This window comes from Juglans regia, chromosome 3 (assembly GCF_001411555.2).
Source record: "Juglans regia cultivar Chandler chromosome 3, Walnut 2.0, whole genome shotgun sequence".
In the NCBI taxonomy this organism is placed as follows: domain Eukaryota; kingdom Viridiplantae; phylum Streptophyta; class Magnoliopsida; order Fagales; family Juglandaceae; genus Juglans; species Juglans regia.
Window position 1 is genome coordinate 16,519,968 of NC_049903.1, and position 16,341 is coordinate 16,536,308.

The following is a 16,341-nucleotide window of genomic DNA, read 5'->3' on the forward strand; positions in this document are numbered from 1 at the left end:
GATCGCTGCTAAAATCTTCAACCAAGCGATTTGGAAATCGCCGCCAGCATATTTTCATAACCAAACGCTCATTCCCAGAGATTTTCAAATCGCTGGAACTGACTTACCCAAAGCAACAAGTAATTTGTAGCGATATATAAATAGCTGGTAATTTAGATACTTGGCGGCGATCTAAAATCGCCGGTTAATTTTAGTTTTTTCCCATTGAAGTTTTGATCGCTGCAAACGAGTTCCAAAATCAATGCCAGCGAGTTATCAATCGCCGCTAATTAATTTTGAAAACGAAACACTAACTTACGGCGATTTTATAATCGCCGTAATTGAGTTATTCCCCGCGATATTATGATCGCTGCGTATGAGTATACGTCAATTGCAACGATAAAAGTTCGCTGGGATTATGTTTTAGCAGCGAACTGTTATCGCTGCAACCGTTATTTCATAGCAATTAATTGTATTACGACGATTTCAAGAAATCGTTGCTAAATTCAATTGCTGGCGATTTTTACTCTTTTAGCGACATAAATTAATCGCTGAAATTAATATTTCCCAACGATTAACATATAAATCATATCTTGAAATTCCGGCAATTAAAGGTGCTATTTGCGGCACGTAAAATTCACTGGGAAAAAATTTCTTTGCTGGTGATTTTTGGCTTCCGTTGGAGTAGATCTAAAGTGGGCCTTTAATACCAACGAACGTCCGGCAATTTATAAATCGCTAATAAAGGTTATAGGCGGCGATTTTGTGGCATTTTCCCACGATTCATTTTTGCTGGAAAATGTATTTCCCCTTGTAGTGAATGCGTTACTGTTTTTTCCCTTGTTTGAAGATGACAAGCGTTTCTATTTTTATTTTTTTATATATCATTGAATCTAATTTTAAATACAGCGTACAAAAGATTTAAAGCTGAAATCATGTTAAATAGTACTAATTATTAAGAGTACGCGATCAATGAATTAGTTGTGATCACTTACTGTGCTTTTACTTCTTTTTCATAATTATTCTTTACAAAATGCTATCTATATATAATACTTATAATTTTAGGCCAAATATTCTCTGTTTCTAAGTTTTTTCAATTTCCTGAAAATTAATACACATTAATGCCATTAATCAAGATGAGGCTAATTAAAAACCTAATTCTACTACGTATATAGGAGTACTGAGGATCGGAGGAGTAGTAGAGTACGTACTACATAATTAATATTATCTTGTCGTGGGAATTAATAATGAAGAAATATTGGAGGTTATTCATCTGTTAAATAAGGATTAATTAATACTTCCGCATTTCACTGACATCATAGTACTCATGCATGCATGCGCTTGCATGCATGCATGCATGTTAATAACCGTCTTAAATTACTTCCAAAAGTAAATCATGATCACCCATGCATATAATCTTTGAAACATTCTATACACCACACTACCGTCTCACTTTCATTCTATTATATATATAAGATGTGACATATTTATCGCCATTAAATTATGATTTATTGAATGATTTGCTATCATCCATTAATTGTGATAAATATGCCACATCTTACATAGACAAGTGAAAGTGAAATAGTGATGTAGTATATATAATATTACTTTTTTTTTTTTTAGCGATTATATATATATATATATATATCTTTAATTTGATTGTGGCAGTTACCAAACTATAATTAGCAACCTATTACTATATATAAAAGCCAAGTTAAGGTAGTCTGAGATAGCATTCAAATCCAAAAAGGGGGCAAAAAAAAAAAAAAAAAAAAGATATATAGCATTAATTGTCTTCAATGAATTAGAGAGCGGATAATTGATCATATTTCATAACTAAAAAATCTATTTATTATTTATTTTTTCATCATTTTATGATGTGGCATTAGATGATAGGTTTAAAAGTGAAATATAATAAATAGTCTCCAATCATCTAATGTCACATTATAGAATGATATGAAGATTATGAGAATTAGGATGATGAGTAGAACTTTCAGTTTGAAAATCTATTACTTCATTGTGGGAAAAATCTTTTTACAAGTTTGGTTATTTACACATTTAATACACTATTGATCTAAAAACATTCTACATTAATTTGCAACAAGAAAAATACATTGGTACTTTTAGGTTTTCGTAACTATAATTAGAGTCTATTTGTAAACAGTAAAATAAATTTTAGAGGCGTTGTCAATAAGTTTATGATATATGATATGTATTAATTTGACATAAATAAATAAGAAATACTAAGCTTGTAAGATTCCATCAATAAAATAAAAATTTGAAAATTATATTTGCACTTCGGTGGGATAGGCCGTCCATACTGTTAAGAGTAGTACTGCTACAAGCTTATACGTATTGTGTGAGACTAGTCCCATTTCATCAATTTGTTTTATTTTTTAATCTAAATTTCAAAATTTTTATATTTAAATTTCAAAATCTTCACAATTTAAATATCTGACATGTCAGCACTTATTGTTACGTGTGTAAAATTGTAAGTATGCATGGTAGCAGTTTGTTTTATTGGTACGAGATTGTACCTAGCTATATCCTAGTAAAAAAAAGGATTAATGATTAATAGATTGTGGCTTCCGTAGGCAAATCGATCATTTGCCAAAAATGGACACATGAGTTCATACTTCACACCATAATTACAAAAGATTGAAGCAAACTAGAAGAATCACTTCAAATATTGGAGACAATGTGGAGTGAGGACCCGATCGATCAATGAAGTTGCCGCTTGCTGAGGTTTAATTATTTGTTGTTGATCTTAATCTTTTAATTTGAGGTTAGGCTAGTGGGAAATTTACTTTTTATTTCTTTTAGTATCCTTAATGCCCGTTTGAGAACACAACTGTTTTCAGGTATTCTCAAATATCCTCAAATATTTTATTCCCAAACATCACGACGTCTCAATTACAAAACACTTTTAAATTTTAAATCTTCAACTTTTTCATCTAACCATTACTTAATCATTATAATTTTCTTAAACTTCCAAACAAAACACAAAAAATAAAACTACTTTTAAATTTTCAAAACAAAAATATTATTACAAAATTATATTCAAATAATGTTTTAACTTTATAATATTTTTATTCAATTTTTTCTCTAATCTTTCTCAATATCCAATAAAATATCTTAACACAAACTATTTAATTCACTACTATGCATGATAGACTATTTCACTACCATTAACAAATATTATATATGAGATATTCTTAATATCCAAATGAGCCCTAAAATTAATGTTAACGATCGAGCCTATAACCAGCACAATGGGAGCGCTTATATATTTTCTTGATGGTAAAGTACTTATATTTTAGTGTAACTATTTTCCTAACACAATATACGTCTTAACATTGAGATTATCTTGTGATATATAATTCATATATTGCTAAAAGGAAATAACTCATTACAAATGGGCAATATTAGACAATCCATTTTAAAACAAATTGCACAAACAATATAAAATAAAGTAAGATTGATCACTTCTATTAACAGCTAGCTTGCTGATGATTTGAATTTATGTTTTGGTACTCCCCAACTTACCATGCATGATACATGCATGCATATATACGGAGGTAAGTAAGTATATGCAGGTTCTAGGTTTATGATCACTAGAATCCTAAGGTTTTGAGTAAAGATGATTATATAAGAAGACTTTTTTTTAGGCATGATATTAAAGCTGTCAGCATTTTCCACAATGAAATCCTGCATGCATGTCATATCATTAGTACTAGTAGGCGCTCTTCTTCAACTAATAATTAAATTCTTCAAATTAAAAGGCAAAACGTACGTACGGAAGTCGCTATATATATATATATATACCTTCCTTGATCTAGAGTCGACATATTTATTTCACCCAATTAGTAACTTCGAAATGAGATTTTCTTAAATATTTATTTCCCACATGCAACTAAGCAACTAATGAAACGAAAAAAAGAAAAAATAGAGTCGACATATTTATAAGAAACATTAATGATTTTCTTAAAAATTAAAAAAACAATTGCATGCATGTCATCATGATGATTTTCAAAACAGACGGCGTTTCGAAAATTGTTATTATGTTCTAAACCATTTTAAACCTTGGTCTTTTCATTTCATGTCCAGATAAGACGGCGCTCTCGATCGATTTTTTAAACGGTGTTAGAGAATTATTTTTCTTTACAAATTTGTCACAAATTTAAACGTTACTATTCTGTAATTTGCATTATCATGGTTTAAACCTTCTTTTTTTTTTTTCTCGTTTCAGTTTTCTTTTTTACATTTATTTTGGAAAATTTATAATTGCGGCGCTCCTAAATTGAAGTTTTAAACTGCATATTTCAAATTTAAACCGTTTCTTAATTCGTTTCAGTTATTTTGCACTTGTGAATAATGCTAGGGGCCGGGATCTAAAAGCACTGTGCCCTGGCTGCCTCCAATGTACGTACGTACCGATAGGTGCAATATTATTGTTTTTTTGTTTCTTAATTTAGCATTTATGTGCTTTTTTTAAAAATTAATTAAATAAAACACATACATTAAAAAAAAAAAAAAGGGTACACTCGCTTATTTTTTTGATTTCGTGTATTTCCTCCTGCTCATGATATAATGCTTTGATGAACCAATGCCATGCATGCATGATGCATGATGAGGCTAAGACCTAATTGTTTGAGAAGGCCGCCGTCGGCAGATATAGCATAACAAGTACGAGGATTAATACTACATCAATATCTTGTCTTGGGGAATAAGAAATGGAGGTTATTCACTCACTAACTATCCCCGCCAAAGTAGGCTACAAAGTTGTTAAACATGGATTACTCCCACATTTCACGTACACCTTTTACCTCTCTCTCTCTCTCTCTCTCTCTCTCTCTCTCGATTTACATATAGCGGGTTGGCAACAGTAGTAAGTACTCAGCACTAGTGTGTGTGTGTGTTAGTTTGTATAGTTTGAGAAGGGTTGTTAGTATTCAACAAACAACAGCACAAGACACCATCTAATTCTAAGGTCTCTCTCTCTCTGATCATGTCTTCTTTTTGCTCTGGATATCATTTTGAAACATGTCTTTCTTATTGCCCTCTCTCTTTCCCCCCACGCATGGATTCTCAGTTTGATATTTTTGAACGTCATTAACTGCTTTTGTAGCTCTACTACTTTATCTTTTTCATGCTTACAAATGGGTTGAAAATACCTCTTCTCTTCCTGTTTTCTTTATCTCTTTCCCAGTTAACTCTGCTTGCTTTATTTCTGCAAGGCAGTTTTGTTCCTCTGAGTAAGGAGGAATAATTATTGTACTGTTTATGGAACAATTATTACACTATTAAGTAACAAGTGAATGAAATGAAAACGGTTTTTGATATAACTAATGATTGTTTGCTTTGCATTCTTATAACCGTACATTTCCTTTTTCAGTTAACTATTTCCATGGCTTTAAGCTTTTGCTCCAACTCGGGGTCCTTTGAGCATCATCTCAGTCCAGAAATCATGAGCAGCTTCCAACAAATACATGATCCGGAGATGGCAGCAGAAGTCCTCATGACTTTTGACGGCAATTCTACTCTTGCAGACTTCGATCCATTGCTCGATCCCAACGAGTTCTGCTACGCAGACAACTACAACATTAATCTCCTCCCATACTGCTCTACCCCATCAGATTATTTAACCTACTTCTCACCAGAAAGCTTTCCCCAAGATGAACTCAGGTCCTACCAATACCCGAAGCGCCAGAAGTACTTCAGCTGTGGAAATTATCATAATTACTCGGATTTCGCTCCTGGTTTCTTCGATGGCTATCTCCCAAATCCTGGTCTGCTTCCTGAGACACTGCCGGAATTTCTCGCTCCACCATTGCCGGTGGCATCTTATTCCTGCAATCAACATACTCCTGAGAGTTATATGAAGAATCCCACTAGTAGAGTAAGCTTGTCTGCTCAGAGCATTGCTGCCCGTGAAAGGAGAAGAAAGATAACGGAGAAGACCCAGGAGCTTGGGAAGCGAATTCCAGGAGGGAATAAGTTGAACACAGCTGAGATGTTCCATGCTGCTTTCAAGTATGTCAAGTACTTGCAGGCTCAAGTTTCAGTTCTTCAAATCATGGCGTCAGTTCAGGTAATGTAACACCTATTTATCTATCTTCAAGTTTCTGTTTCTTTTTTTCTTTTCCATTTTTGATGCATGAGTACTTCATATATTGTCTTATTTAATCGACGTAAGTCTGAGGAGTGGTGGGGTGGATGCTGGGAAAAATGGCCATGCTAAATAAAGTAAAGCATTTTGATAATTGACGTCGCCGGTTGATTTCTAGAACATACATATATATAGCCTCTAATTCATTTCCATGTTTAATTTCGATGATATGTCTGCTCTTTTGGTCATTATTATTATGTGTTAATTTGTATACATGATCGATATATTATATATATATGCATGCAGGCCGATAAAGATCAACCAATAATGCATGATACGAAAGAACTCCAAGATCATCTTCTTGCATCACCCCTTATTCAAGAGAAGTTGTACTCAGAGGCCAAGTGCTTGGTTCCCAAACAATTTCTTCAAACCTTAGCTAATGATCGTGAAATCCAATCAAAGCCATTGATGCTCAAGGACATTCATCAGTTGCTGCGAACCAATGCCGCCTGATCATAACCCATTAATTATATAATTAATATAATGCTTGTAGCTTGATTTGCATGTTACAGAAGTTTATTTTCGTTTCTCTATTTTCCCTTAATTAGTCTTTTTTTGTACTTTCTCTTAATTCGTATACGTAGTATCCACTTTTACAGCTAGGTGCTAATTACGTCTAATGATCACTTTCCTGTAAATTTCTTATTTCCAAGAGATGTGTTAATGTTTTCTCCCTTGTATGAAGATGCCAAATGTTTATTTATTTATTTATTTTTATAATTGAATCTAGTTTATTTTAAATACAGCGTTCTAAAATTGGGTACCGTACGTTCAAAGGTCGTACGTACATTCACATGAACCCTTGTCAAAAGTCCGCAAATTTTTCGAATTTTTATTTAGTACAAGATCGGTCCTATATCCTAGTAAAAGAGGGTTCAAGATAGTTAATAGATTGTGTTCCCCAGACAATCGATAATGATTTGCCAAAAATTAATGAGTCCTCGGTTCATACTTCATACGTACCTAGTATTATAATTATATCAGAACCGCTACAGATATAAAATAATTACATAAAATAAATCAGACCACAAATTGATGTGGGTTTATGGAATTTGTTAAATCTACTTTGTAAGTTTACTTTTATGTAATCCATTTGAGTATTTTCCTAATTATATACGAATTACAAAAGATTGAAGGCAGAATATCATGTTAAGAGAGGACCCAAAATGAATTAATTATAAGTATTGATCACTTGATATGATTTTACTTTTCTTTCGTAATTATTTTTTGAAAAAAAAATGCCATCTATTCTTACGAGCGAGCTGTACATGATTAATATCTTGTCGTGAGAAATAATTAAGAAATGGAGGTTATTCATATATATATTTCAGTACTCATGACATCATATATATATATATATATATATATAGTACGTAGTACTCATGATCATATAATATGTTAATAAACCGTTTTTATCACCCGTACTGTTTAACTAACATGAATTTTGTGGCCTACATTGGCGGGAGTTGTTTCCATTGTCGATCTGATCTTGATTACACGTACGGTCAATAACCATGCATGATTTACATATATATGAAAGACACTGCTTTATATAATATGTTCAAGCTAGGCCGTGATTTTATTTCACAGAAGTTCGTTGTTTGTTGTAAGCTTTGAGGCTAATTAATATATATATAATCCCATGAACGTTATTTCATTTCAGAGCTAGCTAGCACATGATAGTACTGATCAGATCAGATGGCATTAATACGAGAATTAATATAATATATCTCTCTTTTAATTTGATGTATTAATATATGAAAAACTTGCATGTGGCACCGAAAAAGGTGCAACAAATTATTATTATAGCCGCTTGCCATGATCATATGTTTATTTGCATTTAATTAGTATGGCAGTACCGAAAAAGGTGCAACAAAATCAGGAAGAAAAAATAACCTACATGCATGTTTTCTGAAATAACTGCACAAAAAATGAAAAACTACCATAGCATGCATGCATGCACGTTAGATTTATTTTTATTTACAGTTGAGATAGCACCGACAAAAGGGCAATAAGATCAGGGAAAAAGTGCAAAATATCGGTGCAAATTTAACTCATGAAATTGAAGAACCAATTAACGTCAAGAGGTGTAAAAGGAAAAATGTCTTCCAAAATATATTTGGAGAGTTACTGCTCCCCCCATCTACTGAATATTTTATGAGTTATTTCTATGATCTCTTCCAAAATATTATTAGGTTGGTAAAGAAAGATAATTGGAAAATAATAATTTAATTAGAAATTAAATTATTAATTATTAATTAACATATAATCAGTATATATAATTGGAAAATATAAAAAAAAAAAAAAATTAAGAAAAAAATATTATTATTATTTAAATTAATAATATTTTATTATTATTTTAACTAATAGAAGGATAATTTAATGTGAGAATCTCTCTTAAATAGAATAGACAAAAGGCAAAACATAAACATATTATCTTTGTCTTTCCCTTGTTCTTGTAAATTTCTCCTTTCCAAAAAAAGTGTTGCTGTTTTTTCCCTTGTTTGAAGAAGCCTAGTGGTTTTTTATTGCTTAATTTAGTTTTAAATATGGGCCAACGCCCGTGGCAAGACCCACATCTCCAAAATTAAGATCATGGGTTCAATGCCCGCCCCTCTAATGTTTAAATAAAAACAAAAAACAAAAAATGGACAATCCTATTCATAAAAATTAGAACGTACCGTTGGGCGTGTCTCTAGTGTAATTGTATTTTTTTTCTTTTAAATATTTTTAAATCTGTTTAAATATTTAAAAAAATATGCAAATATATTAATAATCAATTACTTAACTATTAAGTAAAACTTAACTATTAGGTTATAAAATAAAATAAAATAAAATAAATAAAATTCAGTAACAATCAAAATACGAGGACAAAACTATAGAATAAAGTAGCATCTTCTTTTAAATATAGCGGTCTAAATAGGTAGCACTATCAAATGAGAGGGTCTAATGCATCTGCAGATGCTTTAGCTAAAAATGTTTTAAGAGTTGAGATGGACAGTTGTCATTCTTGTATTATTTCCCTCAATTTGAGGAGACTATATCAATAAAGAGCAATTTTTTTCCCTCAAAAAAAAAAATCTGGAATTTTATTGCTTGAAAAGAAAAAAGTCTGGAATTTTATTTAAGAAAATATTATATATACTTATAATTTTACACATATAACAGTACATATTGATATATCAATTATTAAAATGATGAATATTTTGAGTGATAGTCTATTTCATCAATTTTTTTCTTATTTTAAATTCAAAATTACCAAATTCTTTGAACAGTTGACATGTTCATAATACGTGATTAATTATTAATATCGTAAGTTGTGATAGCAGTTCAACCTTTTTTCTGTCTCGTAAAATTCTCTCTTACAAGCACTTTTGCGATGAAAAACCAAGGCCCAAACCCATAGGAAAGCCCAACCCACTCGAAGAAACGGCGTAGTTTTTGGGTCAGAAGCTTTCTTTTTGCCCTCTCTTTTTCTTTTCTCCTCGACGGTTTCACCTCCCAGTCACTCTCTTCTCCCTATTTTCCCTCTCCCCGTTTCATCCCCATTGACGCCACTCCACTGCAGTTCTTCCTCTCCACAACTGCCCTCTGCCTTTCCGTGCCCCACTTCCTCACAAATTCTCTCTCTTTATTTCTCTGTGAGCTTCACGCCGCTGCCAAGCCCCTCCAGTCTACACCAGCGAAACCACCTCCCCACGTGAAGTCCAGAAGCCACGTCTCCTTCTTCAGCCACCACGTTGCTGCCGTCTCCTTCCCTCAGCCCCCTATAGCACCAAACAACAGCCTCCACGCACGTCCAGCATGCCACCATATCTCCTCCACAGATGAGCAACCGACGGCAAGTCGCAGTCCCACGGAGCCGCTCTAAGCCACCATCACTCCTCCACGTCCAAGCCACCAAGGTTGCAACGCACGGCAACCTTTGTGTTGTAGAAACTGACGCCACAGCTTGGCCACGAGAAATCAAGTTGCACCACCCAACCGCTGCCTTGCACCACCACTACACACCCTCTGTAAAAACACCGTAAACCTCTGTTTTCCCTACACCGAAACAGAGCACCCAAGCCATGCACAACCCTTCCACACGGACGTCGCGGCCAACAGCCACCGTGTAAGCCCAGATCCTCCGTGTATCCTCCATCAAGAAGTCTCTGTCGCTGACGACTTTTGCTTCAGCCACTGGGTCTTTCTGCCCCTCTCGGTAAGGTCTCTGATCTGCCCTCTCTCCCTCTCTTCTCTCCACCGTTTCTCAATCTCACGAAATCTAACAGTCCCTCTACTACACAGAGCTCGGCCTCCGTTGAACTCAGCCAAGTTGGCCGCCGTTGATCTCAGCCAAGCTTGGAAGCCCGCATAGCCTCAGCCTCCGTCGCACGGTGCTCTTCCCTTGTAAGAGTGTTATTCTCAGAAAACATGGCTTGCCTTTTTGTGATATTTCCGTAACAGAAATGAAGTCTGTACCACAAGTTTATTGTTATTACAAACATGCCACTTATTCTGTCGTGTAGCCTTCTGTAAAGCCTAAAAACAGACAACTTGTGTTTTTAAATTGGGCTGGATTATGTTGGGGTGGACTTATATTGATGTTGTGGGCTTGATTGTTAAACAGACTTGTGATCGAGTTAGAATTATTTTAAGTGAATATTAAGTAGAGATGTATTTTACGTGGACTTAATTTTAATTGGATAAATATGTTAGACATACATTATATTTTATAGAAATAATTTAGAGTTTAATTTATGTGTCGGAGAAGTTAAGTGGATATCGATGAATTTGAAAAGTGGTGAAATTAAGGTTTACGAGGATTTTAATTTTTTAGAAAAAATAGATTATTTTAGTATTTCACACTTAAATATCAAAATATGTGTTAAATTAAAAATTTATATAATTTATATAAATTACGTGTTTATTTTATAAGTGACGATTGAAATTCGTTCAACATTGTTGTAAAAAAATTTAGAAAAATTTAAAAATATAAGTAAGCGGAGTTTCTATATTAGATTTTGCATAAAAAGAAATTGATTGAAATTTATTTATGAAAAATATGCATGTTTGATATGAAAGAAAAATTAAAAACAACCTCGATTATTTTGTTCTGCAAGAAAAGAGAAATATATTTTTGTCATGACTGGTGTAGATATGAACAAAAATTTTGAATTTCTATTTCTGAATTGTGCAAAAAGAGCGAATATGAAATCTGAAAATTTTTGCATGATTATGTGAAGATGCTTTAAATCTGTTTTGATTATATGAAGATAATATGATTTTGTTCAGTACTATGTTCAGATATAATGTGGCATTTGAAAACTTTTGGTATGACATTCTGATTTTGTATCTGATTATTTTTCTGTTCTGCTTTAACCTTACAACGGATGTAAAACTATGGTCTTTATTATATGTTTGGTACCAATATTTCTGTTTTTTAGTGCACTCACTTTGGCAACAAAATGATTTTTCTACATGGTCTTTTTTGTACACACTCGAGACTCCGAGAAGAATAAGGAGAAAATTTATATTCTGATATTGCCTAGTTTGGCCACTGGGGATAACACAACTACATCACGATGGTTAAACATGATTTCTATTCTGATATGATATGATAAGATAATGATATTCAGTTAAGTCACGCCAAATGACTTTTGTATATGAATGCTTCTAGAAGTGTTTCTCTGATATTTTGATAATATATTTTGTTTTGTATTCTTAAACTAAAAAATGTTTTAATATGTACTTTGTACTCTATAAATGACTCGTTTACATATTAGTATATTTTTTTGTTTATTGAGTTATTGATAATTCATTCTTTATCTCCACAATATTTTTGAGATAATTTGAATATTTCAATTGCGGATCAAGATTAAGAAGCATGACGATATTAGTTAAGCATAGTGAATTAAGCATAAAAGGATTCCATAGTTATTGCAAAATTGTTTTTTAATAAATTTATTTTTGATGATGTGGTATCTTGAGAGATTAACATTTATATTAAAACTTTGTGCGCACCTCGTCAATTATTTTGAAAGAATTGGTTTAAAATAATGACACCTATGTCCAATTGAGAAATTAGAATCTATATTGTGAAATATAATTTGATATAATTTTAAATGACATAAGTAATTCTCCAACCCATCAGGAACGGGGCGTTTTATGCAATGCCGATGATCCAACATGTTCTCTTCTTGCTCTTGCTCTTCCGATCGGATTCCATCACCTCTCAGTTCACCGAATTCCAAATAGACCCTGAGAATCCTCGCCCTTTTTCCGGTCTCTCTCTCTCTCTCTCTCTCTCTCTCTCTCTCTCACACACACACACACACACACACACACACGAGAAGAATGTTTACACACTTTCAGAAGGAATCCATTTGATCTTATTAGACGAAAATGATCGGTTTTAGTTTTCTGCATTCATGTTTTCTGGGGGTACAAGATATTTGGTTGATTCTCTCTCTGTTTTTTTTTTTCTTTCCCATTCAAATTTCTGATGGCATCATTTCCTTTGTAGCACGAGAGCCTTCTAGAAGTGCTGCAAACAGGCTTTCGAGACCTTTGACTGGAGAAGATGGGAAGATTTACGTTTGTTCAGGGAAGAATTTGTATGCATTTGAAAGTAATGGTACCATTTCTTGGACCATAAATCTTGGGTACACATGCCATGCTGGTATGGCTCCAGTTCATGGCAGTCGAGGGAAGGTACACGATTTTTTTCCAGTTTTATCTCTGAACTACAAACTTTTATGTGACTTTATTACGAGATTGCAATGCGCTTAGATGAACTATTCACTGTAGTTGTACATACGCTTTCATTCAATTTTATCGCTTAATATTACCGGGAACGTTATTGTTTTGTGGTTATTATATCCAGATATATTTAGTCGCAGAAAACAGAGTCCTGAAGATAAGCTTTTTAGACATTGCAACTTCCCCACCTGCTACTGAAGTTTTCTTTGGTCCAGTACCAGATCAAGAGGGACTGCTTGAAATTATTGGGCTCTCAGTAAGCACAATGAGTTCATCTGTATTTATCAATGTCAAGAATCGAGGACTTTTTGCATACATGACACGTGGACAACTACTTTGGAGTGCCGGACCTATGCTTGACCGATTTGGCTACCGTCTAGGTTGCAGGAAAAATGTTACAGGTTGTTATTTTACTTCGGCGCCCATGGTTGATCAATGCGAAGCTAGTATATATGTAAGGTTTGCTTATCCCTTTTTCCATTCACTCTTTTTGCTGGAATTTGGGATAAACCCACTTGATAAAATTTTGAACTTTGATCAACCCTCTTCTCAAATTCAAGCTTTGATGGTTTCAATGAACCGATTTGCTTTGATAGTTTCACTGGAAATTCTCAATGTTTCCAGGACTAGTCTCTGTTTCCACCCAAACTTTCTAGCTTATTGACCTGTATTTACTTACGTTATGCATTGGCAGATTTCAAATACTGTAGGGGAATTATATTGTCTGTCGATCCGTAGCCCTAACCTCAAATGGATCCAGGATTTTAGTTCTCTCGACAAGATTTTCACCATCACCCCTGGAAACAATGGTCGTTTGTATGTCACTGTACCAGCTAAGGCCCTTTTGCTGGCACTAGATGCTTCTTCCGGTACTGTTTTATGGCAGAGAAGTATCGGCCCCTTGAGTACAGCAGAATGCACACCAGTTGTTGATTCTCATGGTAACTACATTTACTCAAATACTTCGTACCATAAATCTGTCATCCCATACAGATTTGGGATTTGTCGATTAGTACGCTATAAATTTGAAATACATGTGCTTAGTTTATGTTTTTAATTTTGCTTACCGTATGTACCACTAGAAGTGAAATTAGCTGTGATTTTAGTTTGGTTTTTTCTTCAGAAATTTTTAAACCATTCGATATTTTTTTTTCCTTTTATTTGTGTAATTGTTAGGACCTTCTTTGATGTATCAGGTTGGGTATCCATTGGCTCACTAGATGGGTTCCTATACTCATTTTCACCGACTGGGATACTTAGGAAGTTTTCAAAAGAACATACACTGCATTTTGTTGTTCAAGTTGGTCCACTGCTTGACTGTTCTGGCTATGCAGTTTATCTTTCTCAGACAGAAATGGAGGGAAAGATCGGCCGCACAATTGATGAATACACTTACTTCTCAGCAATGCGACCGAAAACTGTAATCTTCACTCTGTTGGTTCCAGCAATTGGGACCATCTATTGGTCTGAAAGCTCTCCTGGTGATTTCAGTCTTCAGTTATCTTTCCTCAAAATTGAGTTTTCATTGTTTGAACTTGTTTCCTTTTAAATAAAATGTTTAGGGATTTTACATACTCAGAAATGCTTTCATTGGAATGTCTCAGGTCAGTTCTCGTCCTTATTATCTGAGAGTGATTTGCGCCAATTTGTACTGGATGAGGGGATCCTTCTTGCTTTCTTTGCTGCCTCAAGTGAGATTCTCCTACAAAGCACATGTTATAATTACATTTTGCACTTTGATAATTCTGCTGTGTTTGGGCATAGAGATTAAACATCTTTGGTTAAATCTTTTACACATTTCTAGCGACAAAGTCTTAATTGAACTGTTTCTGAATTCTAGATTAGTTTCTCACGTCTTGATCATTGCAATTGATGCAGAGATCCACAGCCCACTGCAATGTCGCAGCAAATGTAAACATTCTTGTGTTACCCTGATCCTTTACTTCAAACTGTGAACTTCTATCTAATAATTTTTTTTCGATCATTACCAGATCAGAAGCTTGCATCCAGCTGTTCGCAAGCAAGTCCCAAGCATATCGTCATCTACACAGGTAAGTTGGCAACCTTCTGCATATTCTACTTAAAGAGAATGACGTTCGGAGTGTTACTTACGAACTGTCATTAATACTCTTTCTCAGGTAACGAAAGAGCAATAATATGGCTTCTGCTCTTTGAATCTGCTGTACTCATTATTCTAGCTGGGATCGTACGATTCTGTTGTGTATTTTGGAGGAAAAAGAAGCTTCAAGGTCAAAACCTTGGAAGTTTCCTAGAAAAGCGAGTAAGAGCTTTGATTCCTAGTAATTTTTTTTCCCTGAAATTAACAATAGAATAAGAGCTTTGAATCCATATAATGTTGTCTTCAATAGCCTGACAATAGTTTTCGGTCTTTCAGCGTTCCCTCCAGCTAAAAAAGAAAGTCTTCGACAGGACAATTACAGAGCTTAAGCAGAAAGCAGCAAAGGAGGTAGTGGCCAATGAAGTTGCTGAAAAGTTGGGGGAGATGGTACGAGAAAGGGAAGGCATAGAGAGGAAGCTCTCAACAACATACAGTCTGGGCAAGGATAGGACTGGATCTCTCTCAAAATCTCTGCTTCCACTATATGATGGGAAAGCAAGGAGCTACTCTTTTCAAGGTGTAATGAAAGAGAGCGTGACAGTATTCCACACACTTAGTGACACTACTTCTGGAGAAAGCAGCAGTGAGAAAGAGACCGACTCGGAATTTCACGATGAGGAATCAACAGCAAAAGCAAAGGCACCCATGGAAGCAGAAAGCTCAAGCGATGAAGGGAGCTTTGGAAGAGACTACGGGAGAAGTCCATTAGTGATCACCGCATCAAGTTCAAGAGGCTTACCGATCCATTTCCAAACAATGGAGCAAGAAGCAGGGGAAGTGAAGATCATGCATGATGAGGAGGAAATTGAATCCACCCGATCAAGTGGTAGCAAATTAAGGTTAACGAGAAGGAAGGCCTTGTCTTCAACGAATTAGAGAGCTAGAATTGATCATATTTGTGAGTGTATATATACACTCACAAATGAGATGAACTAGTTTGAAAATCTATTACAAGTTTAATTGCTTATTTACACATTTAATACACTATTGATATAAAAATATTCCACATTAATTGGCAACAAGAAATTAAATATATATGTACGTTGATTTCGTGTATTTCCTCCTGCGCATGATATAATGCTTCGATGAACCAATGGCATGCATGCATTCATGAGGAGGCAAAAACCTGATTGTTTGATAAGGCAGTCGGCAGATATAGCATAACAAGTACGAGGATTACTACATCAATATCATGTCGTGGGGAATAAGAAATGGAGGTTATACACTCACCCCGCCAAAGTAGGGTACAAAGTAGTTGTTAAACATGGATTACTCCCACATCACGTACGTACACGTTTTGAACTGACATCGATCGTAGTACTGTTCA

At 34.3% G+C, this 16,341-nt stretch overlaps 2 protein-coding genes across 4 annotated transcripts; both read left to right on the forward strand.

Annotated features, from left to right (window-relative positions):
* Window positions 1-4,899: 4,899 nt before the first annotated feature.
* LOC108985675 (transcription factor bHLH52-like) lies at window positions 4,900-6,822 on the forward strand. The gene is made up of 3 exons (XM_018958055.2): window positions 4,900-4,969; window positions 5,375-6,070; window positions 6,395-6,822. The coding sequence occupies exons 2-3, from the start codon at window positions 5,387-5,389 to the stop codon at window positions 6,602-6,604; spliced, it is 894 nt and encodes a 297-aa protein (XP_018813600.1). The 5' UTR covers window positions 4,900-4,969; window positions 5,375-5,386; the 3' UTR covers window positions 6,605-6,822.
* Window positions 6,823-9,741: 2,919 nt separating this feature from the next.
* LOC108985673 (protein GAMETE EXPRESSED 3) lies at window positions 9,742-16,020 on the forward strand. Of its 3 annotated transcripts, none has more exons than XM_018958052.2 (12): window positions 9,742-10,360; window positions 10,442-10,543; window positions 12,288-12,418; window positions 12,660-12,847; window positions 13,020-13,349; window positions 13,590-13,836; window positions 14,092-14,376; window positions 14,500-14,586; window positions 14,774-14,806; window positions 14,887-14,946; window positions 15,034-15,176; window positions 15,291-16,020. In XM_018958052.2, the coding sequence occupies exons 3-12, from the start codon at window positions 12,307-12,309 to the stop codon at window positions 15,888-15,890; spliced, it is 2,085 nt and encodes a 694-aa protein (XP_018813597.1). In that variant the 5' UTR covers window positions 9,742-10,360; window positions 10,442-10,543; window positions 12,288-12,306; the 3' UTR covers window positions 15,891-16,020. The 3 variants fall into 3 exon arrangements, with proteins under 3 accessions (XP_018813597.1, XP_018813596.1, XP_018813598.1); XM_018958051.2 differs by having other exon boundaries at window positions 9,742-10,355; XM_018958053.2 differs by having other exon boundaries at window positions 9,742-10,355; window positions 14,230-14,376.
* Window positions 16,021-16,341: the final 321 nt, after the last annotated feature.

What these genes read in the sequence shown, in the direction of transcription:
- LOC108985673 (XM_018958052.2), top strand. Translation starts at nt 12,307, where the DNA reads ATGCCGATGATCCAACATGTTCTCTTCTTGCTCTTGCTCTTCCGATCG. An exon ending in TTCATGGCAGTCGAGGGAAG is followed by an intron (nt 12,848 to 13,019) that starts GTACACGATTTT and finishes TATTATATCCAG; the next exon opens with ATATATTTAGTCGCAGAAAA. An exon ending in TGCTTTCTTTGCTGCCTCAA is followed by an intron (nt 14,587 to 14,773) that starts GTGAGATTCTCC and finishes CAATTGATGCAG; the next exon opens with AGATCCACAGCCCACTGCAA.
- LOC108985675 (XM_018958055.2), top strand. Translation starts at nt 5,387, where the DNA reads ATGGCTTTAAGCTTTTGCTCCAACTCGGGGTCCTTTGAGCATCATCTC. An exon ending in AAATCATGGCGTCAGTTCAG is followed by an intron (nt 6,071 to 6,394) that starts GTAATGTAACAC and finishes ATATGCATGCAG; the next exon opens with GCCGATAAAGATCAACCAAT.